The following is a 14,426-nucleotide window of genomic DNA, read 5'->3' on the forward strand; positions in this document are numbered from 1 at the left end:
GAGAGAGCAGGCTAGCAGTAGAGAGGCTAGGAGAGTGAGAGAGAGAACAGGCTAGCAGTAGAGAGGCTAGGAGAGTGAGAGAGAGAACAGGCTAGCAGTGGAGAGGCTAGGAGAGTGAGAGAGAGAACAGGCTAGCAGTAGAGAGGCTAGGAGAGTGAGAGAGAGAACAGGCTAGCAGTAGAGAGGCTAGGAGAGAGAAAGAGAGAACAGGCTAGCAGTAGAGAGGCTAGGAGAGTGAGAGAGAGAACAGGCTAGCAGTAGAGAGGCTAGGAGAGTGAGAGAGAGAACAGGCTAGCAGTAGAGAGGATAGGAGAGTGAGAGAGAGAACAGGCTAGCAGTAGAGAGGCTAGGAGAGTGAGAGAGAGAACAGGCTAGCAGTAGAGAGGCTAGGAGAGTGAGAGAGAGAACAGGCTAGCAGTGGAGAAGCTAGGAGAGTGAGAGAGAGAACAGGCTAGCAGTGGAGAGGCTAGGAGAGTGAGAGAGAGAGCAGGCTAGCAGTAGAGAGGCTAGGTGAGTGAGAGAGAACAGGCTAGCAGTAGAGAGGCTAGGAGAGTGAGAGAGAGAACAGGCTAGCAGTAGAGAGGCTAGGAGAGTGAGAGAGAGAACAGGCTAGCAGTAGAGAGGCTAGGAGAGTGAGAGAGAGAGCAGGCTAGCAGTAGAGAGGCTAGGAGAGTGAGTGAGAGAACAGGCTAGCAGTAGAGAGGCTAGGAGAGTGAGAGAGAGAACAGGCTAGCAGTAGAGAGGCTAGGAGAGTGAGAGAGAGAGCAGGCTAGCAGTAGAGAGGCTAGGAGAGTGAGAGAGAGAGCAGGCTAGCAGTGGAGAGGCTAGGAGAGTGAGAGAGAGAACAGGCTAGCAGTAGAGAGGCTAGGAGAGTGAGAGAGAGAGCAGGCTAGCAGTAGAGAGGCTAGGAGAGTGAGAGAGAGAGCAGGCTAGCAGTGTAGAGGCTAGGAGAGTGAGAGAGAGAGCAGGCTAGCAGTAGAGAGGCTAGGAGAGTGAGAGAGAGAACAGGCTAGCAGTGGAGAGGCTAGGAGAGTGAGAGAGAGACAGGCTAGCAGTAGAGAGGCTAGGAGAGTGAGAGAGAGAACAGGCTAGCAGTAGAGAGGCTAGGAGAGTGAGAGAGAGAACAGGCTAGCAGTAGAGAGGCTAGGAGAGTGAGAGAGAGAACAGGCTAGCAGTAGAGAGGCTAGGAGAGTGAGAGAGAGAACAGGCTAGCAGTAGAGAGGCTAGGAGAGTGAGAGAGAGAACAGGCTAGCAGTAGAGAGGCTAGGAGAGTGAGAGAGAGAACAGGCTAGCAGTAGAGAGGCTAGGAGAGTGAGAGAGAGAACAGGCTAGCAGTAGAGAGGCTAGGAGAGTGAGAGAGAGAACAGGCTAGCAGTAGAGAGGCTAGGAGAGTGAGAGAGAGAACAGGCTAGCAGTAGAGAGGCTAGGAGAGTGAGAGAGAGAGCAGGCTAGCAGTAGAGAGGCTAGGAGAGTGAGAGAGAGAACAGGCTAGCAGTAGAGAGGCTAGGAGAGTGAGAGAGAGAACAGGCTAGCAGTAGAGAGGCTAGGAGAGTGAGAGAGAGAACAGGCTAGCAGTAGAGAGGCTAGGAGAGTGAGAGAGAGAACAGGCTAGCAGTAGAGAGGCTAGGAGAGTGAGAGAGAGAACAGGCTAGCAGTGGAGAGGCTAGGAGAGTGAGAGAGAGAGCAGGCTAGCAGTAGAGAGGCTAGGAGAGTGAGAGAGAGAGCAGGCTAGCAGTAGAGAGGCTAGGTGAGTGAGAGAGAGAGCAGGCTAGCAGTGGAGAGGCTAGGAGAGTGAGAGAGAGAACAGGCTAGCAGTAGAGAGGCTAGGAGAGTGAGAGAGAGAGCAGGCTAGCAGTGGAGAGGCTAGGAGAGTGAGAGAGAGAACAGGCTAGCAGTGGAGAGGCTAGGAGAGTGAGAGAGAGAACAGGCTAGCAGTGGAGAGGCTAGGAGAGTGAGAGAGAGAACAGGCTAGCAGTAGAGAGGCTAGGAGAGTGAGAGAGAGAACAGGCTAGCAGTAGAGAGGCTAGGAGAGTGAGTGAGAGAACAGGCTAGCAGTAGAGAGGCTAGGTGAGTGAGAGAGAACAGGCTAGCAGTAGAGAGGCTAGGAGAGTGAGAGAGAGAACAGGCTAGCAGTAGAGAGGCTAGGAGAGTGAGAGAGAGAACAGGCTAGCAGTGGAGAGGCTAGGAGAGTGAGAGAGAGAGCAGGCTAGCAGTAGAGAGGCTAGGAGAGTGAGAGAGAGAACAGGCTAGCAGTGGAGAGGCTAGGAGAGTGAGAGAGAGAACAGGCTAGCAGTAGAGAGGCTAGGAGAGTGAGAGAGAGAACAGGCTAGCAGTGGAGAGGCTAGGAGAGTGAGAGAGAGAGCAGGCTAGCAGTAGAGAGGCTAGGAGAGTGAGAGAGAGAACAGGCTAGCAGTGGAGAGGCTAGGAGAGTGAGAGAGAGAGCAGGCTAGCAGTGGAGAGGCTAGGAGAGTGAGAGAGAGAGCAGGCTAGCAGTGGAGAGGCTAGGAGAGTGAGAGAGAGAGCAGGCTAGCAGTGGAGAGGCTAGGTGAGTGAAAGGGAGCAGGCTAGCGAGCTAACGGAGCGAGCCAGGCATGGCAGGTGAGCAGAGCGAGGGGAAGAGTTGCGACGGAGTTACGGGGTGTTGAATAAAGTGACGCAGGAGAAAAAAAAATTAACTCGTAAAAACAAAGTTTTTCACTATAAATCCTTTATATGCGTGGCGGCTAGAGTCCTCTCGTCCTCTGGCTTGAGATGGCTGCCACCTATGGGTCAGATGATTGTCTGCCAGTATTAAGCAATTGGTAATTAAATATTTAATTTGGTTTGCCTACACCGTGTAAAATTTTGGAAAAAATTTTCACGAACATTAATTGTCACGCACAACGAGTCTGTGTGCAAAATGTCAGCTCGATTGGATCACGGGAAGTGGGTTAAAAAACGACCGAAAGATTTGCACGGTCGTAAGCGCGCAAGCAAGCACGCAAGTAAACTTAATATAAAGAATTTAATAAGAAGTTTTCCGCGTGAAATAATAGCACTACACTCGTAAGGAATTGCCATGGCGGGTTTAACGACACATTTATATACTGTATTTACACAATCTAACCCAAAACAACTTGTATTATGGCCTTAACAGACTGTTGGGGCAAGTGCTGTTAGCGAGCACCTATGAAGGCCGGCACGACACACGAGGGGGTGGGTGGCCAGCACCACGCCCGGCCGCCTTTGTCTCCCCAGTGGTGATGTTTACACCCTACATCGGGTACTCTTTTGAGGCCAAGTTGATCTAGGGGTGGCCCAAGACCTATTCAGATAATCGCTATCACTGGCGTTCGTGGCCGTGAGCGGGAATTGAACTCGGGTCGCCGGGTTCATAGCTCAGCTGCGCTAACCACTGTGACACCATGGGAACCTCATTTGCCAGTAAAAATATGATAATTGGTTTTTTACCCTTCTATCTGGCAACAAAACTGACACCTTTTTACAAGGAGTCATGTTTGCATAGACTGCAATGCCTGCAGTCATAACACAAACAAAAGAACATAACTCTGATAATGTATGCACTGTCCTTGAAGTTGATTGGTCCACACCCGAGACAGCTTTTTTTGGGTTGGACCAGATGACGCCAAAAGGCGTCATCTGGTCCAACCCATGTGAGACTAGGCTCTAAAGAAAGCTGTCTCGGGTGTGGACCAATCAACTTCAAGGACAGTGCATACATTATCAGAGTTGTGTTCTTTTGTTTGTATTATGACTGCAGGCATTGCGGTCTATGCAAACATGACTCTTTGTAAAAAGGTGTCAGTTTTGTTGCCAGATAGAAGGGTATAAAACCAATTATCACTGTGACACCGCTACCCACACTGACACACATGTATACGCACTGACACGCGCGCACTGACAAGGTGACCAAGGTACTCTGTAAACCTTCGGGCTACTATCAAAGGTTTGTTCATGAAGCCATCCAGATATATACACATAGACACAACTTCAACCGAGAAGATGGATACAAATTGAGCAATTATTGGAAGGATGTTATTAACCAGGTAAAACCCTAACTGCTTTGTATTTGTTGTCGTCTATTATATATGCCGGGTACTACTACACCACGCAGCGCTTCCACCCCCCTACCCTACACCCTCACCCTTCCCTCTCCCCCATTTCTCCTCCCCCTTTCTTGCCTATACAGTTAGGGAAAAAAGTATTTGATCCCCTGCTGATTTTGTACGTCTGCCCACTGACAAAAAAATGATCAGTCTATAATTTTAATGGTAGGTTTATTTGAACAGTGAGAGACAGAATAACAACAACACAAATCCAAGAAAACGCATGTCAAAAATGTTATAAATTGATTTGCATTTTAATGAGGGAAATAAGTATTTGACCCCTCTGCAAAACTTGGTGGCAAAACCCTTGTTGGCAATTAAAAACATTTTTGACATGCGTTTTTTCTGGATTTTGTTGTTGTTATTCTGTCTCTCACTGTTCAAATAAACCTACCATCAAAATTATAGACTGATCATTTTTTTGTCATTGGGCAAACGTACAAAATCAGCAGGGGATCAAATACTTTTTTTCCCTCACTGTATAACCTCTTACCACGGCAACTCTCTCCCACTTCAGCAAAACATTTTCTTGCTGTGGTTTTCCCACCCGATGATGATTGCTTGTGTTGCAATCGAAACTTCGTGATTTAATTGATTGCATTTCATTTTATACCTACGTGACTTTACCGAAAGAACCAAAGAGTAAGCTCCCCTGACACTCACATTTTGTAGACCGCGTCGCAGCGTCATAGAAGTACTTCAGCTTGAAGCCTCGGCCTGCAGGAGGGAGACAGGCTGGTGTAAGCTTCCCGGGCGGTGAGGAGACACGAGGAGGAGACACGAGGAGGAGACATGGGAGGAGACACCAGGAGGAGACACCAGGAGGAGACACCACGAGGAGACACGAGGGGGAGACACGAGGAGGAGACACGAGGAGGAGACACGAGGGGGAGACACGAGGAGGAGACACCAGGAGGAGACACGAGGGGGAGACACGAGGGGGAGACACGAGGAGGAGACACGAGGAGGAGACACGAGGGGGAGACACGAGGGGGAGACACGAGGAGGAGACACGAGGGGGAGACACGAGGGGGAGACACGAGGAGGAGACACCAGGAGGAGACACGAGGAAGAGACACCAGGAGGAGACACGAGGAGCAGACACGAGGAGGAGACACGAGGAGGAGACACGAGGGGGAGACACCAGGAGGAGACACGAGGGGGAGACACCAGGAGGAGACACGAGGAGGAGACACCAGGAGGAGACGGGAGGAGGAGACACGAAGAGGAGACACCAGGAGACACGTGGAGAAGACACCAGGAGGAGACACGAGGAGGAGACACCAGGAGGAGACACGAGGAGGAGACACGAGGAGGAGACACAAGGAGGAGACACCAGGGGGAGACACCAGGAGGAGACACGAGGAGGAGACACGAAGAGGAGACACGAGGAGGAGACACCAGGAGGAGACACTAAGAGGAGACACCAGGAGGAGACACCAGGAGGAGACACTAAGAGGAGACACGAGGAGGAGACACCAGGAGGAGACACTAAGAGGAGACACCAGGAGGAGACACCAGGAGGAGACACGAGGAGACACGAGCAAGATTGTTGAGGCAACACGAGCAGAGAATGCGCGATCCATGCAGCCAATTTTCGGCACTTCAAATGTAGCCACAACAATATTTATTTTCACGTAATCAACTCTTGACTTGAATTTGAAACCTGAATTTTTATTATTAATCGAACAGCGAGTGTGCAAATTGCCTCGGCTCTACCGCCCAGGATGGACCGTGGTGGTTAGATGTCAATTATCGCTCCTGATGTACAAAAGATCGTGGGTTCGATTCCGACCCTGACACCGGTTTATTTCGGGGTTTGCGTGTTCTCCCTTTGGTCGCGTGGATTTTCCTCCGGTACCTCCAGTTTTTTTACTTCACATTTAGAATCACCATCACGTGTTTAAGAGTATTTGGCCGCTGCTATACATTTCCATGTGATGATGATAAGTCAAATTTCGATTTAAAGCTTTCGTGACTGCAGGGATTCATCGGTAAAGTCACGTAGAAGGGAAGTAATAAAATAAAATAATAAATAATATGACTTTGAAACCCCCGCACCCACCTCCTACGCATTTCCCATGAATATGCTAAATTCCTCTTCATATGCACATTATTTTTGTTAAGGCGCTCTTCCACCTCCAACGCAGCTTATATATAAGCTCCTAGCTTGGTAGTGTCTCATTCTTCACCTGAAGACGGCTGCTTGCGTTGTAGCCGAAACGTCGTGAGAATTGTATTTTATTATGTTTTATTTTTATTATTTTATTACTTCCCTTCTACGTGACTTTACCGAAAGAACCAAGAAGATGATAAGTCACTTTCGTTGAGCTATCTTTGGCGATAGCCAGGTCGCTCCTGAAAAAGAGCTATATAGCTCGGTGAGCCTTACCTTCTAAAATAAAAATACATCTTTAGTTTGAGTACGGGTCTCTGTGACTCTATATGAGTTAAGAGCAGTGGTTCTTAACTTTTACTGCAGCCTTGCACCCATTTGGTTCTCAATCATAAAATGCTGTCCTCGGGAATTCGTTACCTTCCAGAGGCCCCGTGGAGTTGAGCACCAGGGTGAGGCTTTGTCCCGTCGACTTGAGGCTGTGGGGCGGCACCGAGCCACGCCCCGTTCCACACAGAACGGCCAGGGTCTCGCCGCCGCCACTGCCGCTGCTTCTCGGCTCTCCGTCCAACACCTCGAGGCTCTCGTTGTAGCACGGGGATTCATCGCTGAGGCTGCGCTCACGCGAGCCACGGGCACAAAAAAGACAAAGATCCTCCCAGACTTTTGGGGCAAGTGCTGTTTGCGAATAGCACCTATGAAGGCAGGAGGAACCGGCTGCTGTTGTTCATCCTGAAGAAACCTTCATCTACGTTCTACGTCCTAGAGTCTCCAACACGTGGACCTGGACCTAAGCTGTGGTCCGGTCTATTTTAGCGAGTTACGTTGTAATTAGCGTAGTTAGCCTGGTGGTCACCACCACAGGTTGTTATTCTGTTAACCCGAGTGTTGGTGTAAATAAATGTGTTGCCTCCAAAGAGTATGTCTGCGACTCAGTTGAACTCACTACAACTGGTGTCGGAAGTGGCCAAACGTTCTTTAGTAAGCTAGCCGTGGTGGATTATGTTTACGAGAAGCAGACTATGTACCAGGACGTCGGACAACGAAGATGACAAACTCATCCCTCAACAGCCCCGCGGATGGCGACCCCAGAGAAGGGAGGCGAGGCGCCATCAGGGAGGGAGCGCCATACATCACACTCCTGCCTCATAGAGCTCCTCCAAGCCGTGGCGTCGATTGTCGCGGAGCTCCACCGCAAGGAGCCAGCGGCGGAGGAGAGACCAATGGAGCCGCGCGGGAATGCGAGTCGCGACACATCACACGCTCGGCCCCTGTATCCACCTCACTCATCTCGCTCGGTCGGTTTTCGTTCCCGTGTGTCGGTGCGGGAGGGTTCGGACTTTGATCGGGCCGACTGGCCGCTCCGACTCGGTCAGTGGTCGGAGCTGGCCCACAAAGTGGTTGCCGCGACCGCGGGTTTATCCACTGTTATCGGATTGACAGAGGGGGTTGAAATCAGGATGCTCGTCGACACTGGTGTGTCAGCGACCATCATTTCCGAGTTGATCTATAATATCTTTGCCACCTAAATGTCGTACCCTATGCCCGTTGATGCTCTGTGCTTTGCCAAAAATGGCGAAAATAACAGCGGAGGTGTGTATTGCGGATGTCAAATTGACGGGACCGGTTTTTGTATTGACGTCCCTTGCTATTCCTTGCTTGCTCAGGACTGACTTTTTGGGGAAGATGCCCCTGAAAATTTTGATTGATCAAGGGTGCCTTGAATTACCATCCAGCCATCGAATGACATTTTCCCCATCTCCTACTCGATTGTGCACAGCCAACGCTACGGTGCAAGCTTTTGCGCGTAAGACAGTAAAGATTCCCCCTGGCGTGCAAATGTTGTTGGTTCCTTTGCGATTGTGGAAGCCGCTAGACCAGGAGGCGACTACGGGAGAAATCTTCTTGGAACCCTCTAATACAGCCATTCGTGGGTTGATGTTAGTAGGGGCCCAGACGTTGGTATCCAATGATCAGAAACCCTTAATTCAGGTCTTTAACGCAGGGTTAGACACATCGGTCATTCAAGAGGGCACCGTGCTAGCTCATGCATCGCCAGTGCTTCGTGAAGGAAGCATCGTTAGCAGTGTGGGAGCCGCATCAAATACGCGGCCACAAAAGGGTTCTGATGAGAGGTCGATAGATGCGCTTTGTTCGGAAAATGCGAGTTGTCCGAGGCCCAGAGGGGAGAGTTGAGGGCGCTCTTGCGTGAATTCTCGGATGTGTTTAGCAAAGGATAATTTGACATCGGCCGCAATACGCTTTTGAGTCACCACATCGATACGGGCAACGCCGCTCCCATCCGGCAAAATCCCTACCGGCTGAGCCCTAATGAAAAAGAACACGTATGTCTGGCGGTTGGTGAAATGTTAGCCGCGGATATTATTTCACCATCCACCAGCCCGTGGGAAGCCCCAATTGTTCTTGTTAAAAAGCAGGATGGTAGTTTTCCCTTCTGTGTTCACTTCCATAAGCTTAACAAGATATCTGTTGCTGCAGTGTACCCTCTACCTCGGATGGACGATTCCCTGGATGCTCTAGCAGGAGCACGGTTCTTTTCCACTTTTGACCTCCTATCCGGATTTTGGCAGTTGCCACTAGATGAAGCCTCTAAGCCCAAAACAGCCTTTTGTACACCACAAGGTGTATTCAAATTTTATTGGCTTCCGATGGGTCTTCATTCCGCGCCGGCTACATTCCAGCGATTGATGGAACTGGTTCTAGCTGGTCTCCAGTGGGACTCGTGCCTAATATATCTCGACGATGTTATAGTTTCAGCCGTATGTTTAAAGAACATCTCAAACGGTTACATGCTGTCTTTCTTAAAATGCGTGCGGCCAACCTAAAATTTTAACCACAGAAGTGTCACCTTCTCCAAAAATCTGTTCGGTATCTTGGCCACATAGTCATCAAATCAGGTATTGCGACGGACCCGGACAAAACAGCATGTGTTTGTATTTGGCCGACCCCCACGTCGGTGGGGGAGGTGCGGAGTTTAATAGGATTTGCGTCCTATTACCACTGTTTTGTCGCCGGGTTCGCTACTATCGCCAAACTTCTCCACACCTTGATGGCAAAAGGTCAGAAATTCCATTGGGGGGAGGAGCAGAAGGCCGCATTTGTTGCACTCCGCGATTGATTGGTAAACCCCCCCCCCCTCTCATCCGCTACCCAGACTTTTCCTTGCCGTTCGTCCTTGATACAGACGCTAGTAACACCGGAATTGGAGCTGATCTGTCTCAAGTTGTCAATGGCGTCGAGAGTGTTGTTGCATATGGAAGCAGAGAGCTGTCTCCAGCCGAACAACGGTACTGTGTCAGACGCCGTAAACTGTTGGCTATTGTGTTTTTTGTGCAACAGTATTGCCCCTATTTGTATGGTAGACGCTTTGAGGTGAGCTCTGACCATGCAGCGCTACAGTTTGCGCTGCGTAGTGAACAGCCGTCTGGCCAACTTTCATGCCGGTTGAAAGTCCTCCAGGCCTATTCCTTTACTGTTACTCTCACATTAACATAGCCACTTCAGCATCCTCGCCGTCGAGGTCGTCCTCCGATCTTACACTTACATGCACATTTTTTACCTGGCAGCCCTTTGATTGGTGGGAATCCACCACGAGCGCCGCTGTGGACCATCACTTACATTACACTTGGGCTACGATCATTTTAAACCTTTATAAACAGTTTGCCTTTAGAGGCTAACCCCCTTTTCTTAATGACGGCCGCTTGTGTTGCGATCGAAACGTCATAGATTTTTTGCTATTTTCTTTGAACCTATCTACGTGACTTTACCGAAAGATGCAAAGAATATGAATTCCTGCAGTCACGAAAGCTTTAAGTCAAGATTGTTTATCCATAATCGAGGGATTTTTTGGATTTGATCCCATAAATATAAATGTGTCGTTAAATTGTAAATGTTGGGGTGGGTTTACTCTCCAACACATAACCCGTTAGCGCTGAACCAAGTAACTAATTGGGACGTTTTGTTTACATGACACAAACCATTACTGATTGGCTGTGTGTCGGGGTGGTGGCGGGTTTAACGACACATTTATATTCACCAGATCTAACCAAAAAAAAATCTCATGGATAATTTTGGTTCTGAAAGCACTACTACTACTACGCGTTAGGGCAGTGGTTCTTAACCTGGGGTGCATGCACTTCCTGGGGGTGTGAGACTTGGCCCGATTTTTGTTAGAAGGTAAATAATCAAAAACACAAATAAAGCTGCAGGCACGTAAGTACAACTACTTTGTTTCATCAAACCCTATGCATTTATTAACAGTACACATTGTTTTAACGATTGAGAACCAAATGGGTGCAAGAGTGCAGTAAAAGTGAAGAACCACTGTTCTAAACGCATGTTTCTACAGATTCGTATAGACCCACAAACTCAAACTAATCTCTTTATTTACCAGGTAAGACCCACCGAAGCGACCTGGCCATCAAAACTGATAGCTCAACCAACGAAAGTGGCGTATCATTGTATGCCCATGTATAGCAAGTCAAATACTCTAAACGCATGACTTTGATTCTAAAAGTGAAGCAAAATAAAATCCGGAGGACCCAGAGAAAAATCTACGTGACCATGCTGAGAACACGCAAACTCCAAATATAAACCAGGGCTCAGGGTCCAAGGCTGCAGTAAAGGTTAAGAACCAATGTGTAGAGGTGTTACGGGAGGGCGAACAAACACACGAGGGGTGGTTATGCCCGCACGCGGAAGGATGCTTACATCCACGTCCGCATCGTTTAGCCCTGGGGGGCTAAAACGGCGCTGTGATCCCCCACGGCCCCACCCCTCAGTGGGGGAGTTGCTATATAAGGCGGTGAGCCGGTGGGTTCAGGGGTCAGTGTTCAGCTTAAACCAGTGAAGAGAGAAGACCGGCAGGATAGGCCCTGGGACTCCCCTGGATCGCTGTCCTTCTCAGGGCCGACCAGGGCAAGCCAGTGGCATGGCCCCGAGAGCCCAGAGCCGATGCACTTGTAAGAGCTGGTCTGGTGACTCAGGGTGCCGTGATCCCAGCTTGGCCAGAGCTGGATCAGCTAGCCTTCCCTAGATCTCGAGTGGAGGACCTGGGAGTAGGCTAGCCGGGATAGAGATAGTAGGGTCTCCCTGTTAGACGGGTGAAGGGGCCGATACCCCTACGAGTGTTGTATACCTTGGTCTGTATTGAGTGAAACGGTTAATAAATAAGTGTGCCTCCGACTACGTCGTCCACGTCTCATTGAACCTACTACAAATGTATAAGGGTAGTCCACAGTGTTGCTGATGTTGTTGTTGCCGAGTTGCTCATTGTGACGAGTGTGCGGGGCGTGTGCTCGCTCGCTTACTTGATGCTCTCGAACGTGACCTTGAGCACGTACGGCGCCCTCGTGCTGATGGCGAACGTGAAGCTCACGGCTGAGGTGTTGGAGACGAAGTCGGCGGACGAGATGGAACCGCTCGTGGCGTTGAACGCAGCGGTAGCTGTCGGACAAGAACAGCAGCAGCAGCGGCGGGATCAGCAGAGGGGTGCGGGGTGTATGTGTCATGGGTTCAATTGAGGCGCACGCTTAAACTTTGGGGCAACACTGTTTGTTAACTAACGTAACAGATAACTCAGATGTTAACAGGATAACGATATAGGGTGGTGACCACCGTTCCTAGCTTTACTAGCACTTGAGGTGATAACTACATAATGGGACCAGGACAGCTTAACAGGCTGCCTGGCCCACGAGCGGAGATCGGAGACCGAGGTTCGTAGATGGCATCTTCATTCCCGGAGTTGAACAGCCCCGCTCTCTCTCGGGACGAGGCTTATAACTGCTCCGCCTTCGGCTACGCCCCCTTCTAGATCCTTCGGAAAGGCCCGGATCCCTCACCACGTGACCCTCGCACCCCCATCTGGGGGTTCCCTGGCCCCCCTTCGTCCGGTCACATGCCCTATTGGGTTCGCACGGTGTCACGGCCTGACGTGACCTCAGTGACACCCGGCCATGCTGACGCTGGTGCCATAGAGAGGCACCCCACCTACAGTACCCGTCATCACCTGGTACTGTCTCAACACGGTAGTGACATCGTTTATGTCACTACCGATGTATGGACGTGTGTCGAACTTATTTCGCACCGTGCCTTGCCAAACGTGCTAATCGAAGGTGCAGGGAGAAGGACAATAAACGATGAGTCTCTGTGTGTGTCTATTTGGGCACTCTATGAGTCTATGAGTCTCTGCTGTGTGAGTCTATGGGTCTCTGTGTGAGTCTATGGGTCTCTGTGTGTGTCTATTTGGGCACTCTGTGAGTCTATGGGTCTCTGCTGTGTGAGTCTATTTGGGCACTCTGTGAGTCTATGGGTCTCTGTGTGAGTCTATGGGTCTCTGTGTGAGTCTATGGGTCTCTGTGTGAGTCTATGGGTCTCTGTGTTAGTCTATGGGTCTCTGTGTGAGTATCTGGGTCTCTGTGTGAGTCTATGGGTCTCTGTGTGAGTCTATGGGTCTCTGTGTGAGTCGATATCAACAGGGTTTAGATGGCTACTCTCTGGTTCTATGCTCTATAGCCTTCACCAAAGACACAGATTCCCCATATAGCCTACCAGACTGTTGGGGCAAGTGTGTGTCTCTGTGCGTGTCTCCGTGCATGTCTCCGTTAGTGTCTCCGTGAGTGCCTCTGTGCGTGTCTCCATGCATATCTCTGTCTTTGTTTCTGTGTCTCAACACTCCCCGTAGACTCAACACTGCATCATAGACTCAACACTACCCATAGACTCAACACTACCCATAGACTCAACACCACCATAGACTCAACACTGCACCATAGACTCAACACTCCCCGTAGACTCAACACTGCATCATAGACTCAACACTGTACCATAGACTCAACACTGCATCATAGACTCAACACTGCACCATAGACTCAACACTGCCTATAGACTCAACACTGCACCATAGACTCAACACTACCTATAGACTCAACACTACCCATAGACTCAACACCACCATAGACTCAACACTGCACCATAGACTCAACAGTGCACCATAGACTCAACACTGCACCATAGACTCAACACTGCACCATAGACTCAACACTGCACTATAGACTCAATACTGCACCATAGACTCAACACTGCCCATAGACTCAACACTGCACCATAGACTCAACACTGCACCATAGACTCAACACTGCACCATAGACTCAACACTGCCTATAGACTCAACACTGCCCATAGACTCAACACTGCACCATAGACTCAACACTGCACCATAGACTCAACACTGCACCATAGACTCAACACTGCACCATAGACTCAACACTGCCCATAGACTCAACACTGCACCATAGACTCAACACTGCACCATAGACTCAACACTGCACCATAGACTCAACACTGCACCATAGACTCAACACTGCACCATAGCCTCAACACTGCACCATAGACTCAACACTGCCCATAGACTCAACACTGCCCATAGACTCAACACTGCACCATAGACTCAACACTGCACCATAGACTCAACACTGCACCATAGACTCAACACTGCACCATAGACTCAACACTGCACCATAGACTCAACACTGCCCATAGACTCAACACTGCCCATAGACTCAACACTGCACCATAGACTCAACACTGCATCATAGACTCAACACTACCCATAGACTCAACACTACCCATAGACTCAACACCACCATAGACTCAACACTGCACCATAGACTCAACACTGCACCATAGACTCAACACTACCCATAGACTCAACACCACCATAGACTCAACACTGCACTATAGACTCAACACTGCACCATAGACTCAACACTGCACCGTAGACTCAACACTACCCATAGACTCAACACCACCATAGACTCAACACTGCACTATAGACTCAACACTGCACCATAGACTCAACACTGCAACATAGACTCAACACTGCACCATAGACTCAACACTGCCCATAGACTCAACACTGCACCATAGACTCAACACTGCAACATAGACTCAACACTGCACCATAGACTCAACACTGCCCATAGACTCAACACTGCACCATAGACTCAACACTGCACCGTAGACTCAACACTGCCCATAGACTCAACACTGCACCATAGACTCAACACTACCCATAGACTCAACACCACCATAGACTCAACACTGCACCATAGACTCAACACTACCCATAGACTCAACACCACCATAGAATCAACACTGCACCGTAGACTCAACACTACCCATAG

The 14,426-nt window shown here is 49.7% G+C and overlaps 1 protein-coding gene across 1 annotated transcript in view; it reads right to left on the minus strand.

The window, feature by feature from the left end:
- LOC133339416 (transmembrane protease serine 9-like) overlaps positions 1-14,426 on the minus strand; it is a 50,567-nt gene that overhangs the window by 26,225 nt on the left and 9,916 nt on the right. The window contains exons 3-5 of the mRNA XM_061547561.1: positions 11,553-11,688; positions 6,643-6,836; positions 4,770-4,823 (exon numbers count right to left, since the gene is read on the minus strand). Coding sequence (XP_061403545.1) covers positions 4,770-4,823; positions 6,643-6,836; positions 11,553-11,688 — 384 coding nt within the window. The remainder of the gene's footprint in view (positions 1-4,769; positions 4,824-6,642; positions 6,837-11,552; positions 11,689-14,426) is intronic.

This window comes from Lethenteron reissneri, unplaced genomic scaffold, assembly GCF_015708825.2.
Source record: "Lethenteron reissneri isolate LAM-NWPU_2019-01 unplaced genomic scaffold, ASM1570882v1 scaffold_1864, whole genome shotgun sequence".
Classification (NCBI taxonomy): Eukaryota; Metazoa; Chordata; class Hyperoartia; order Petromyzontiformes; family Petromyzontidae; genus Lethenteron; species Lethenteron reissneri.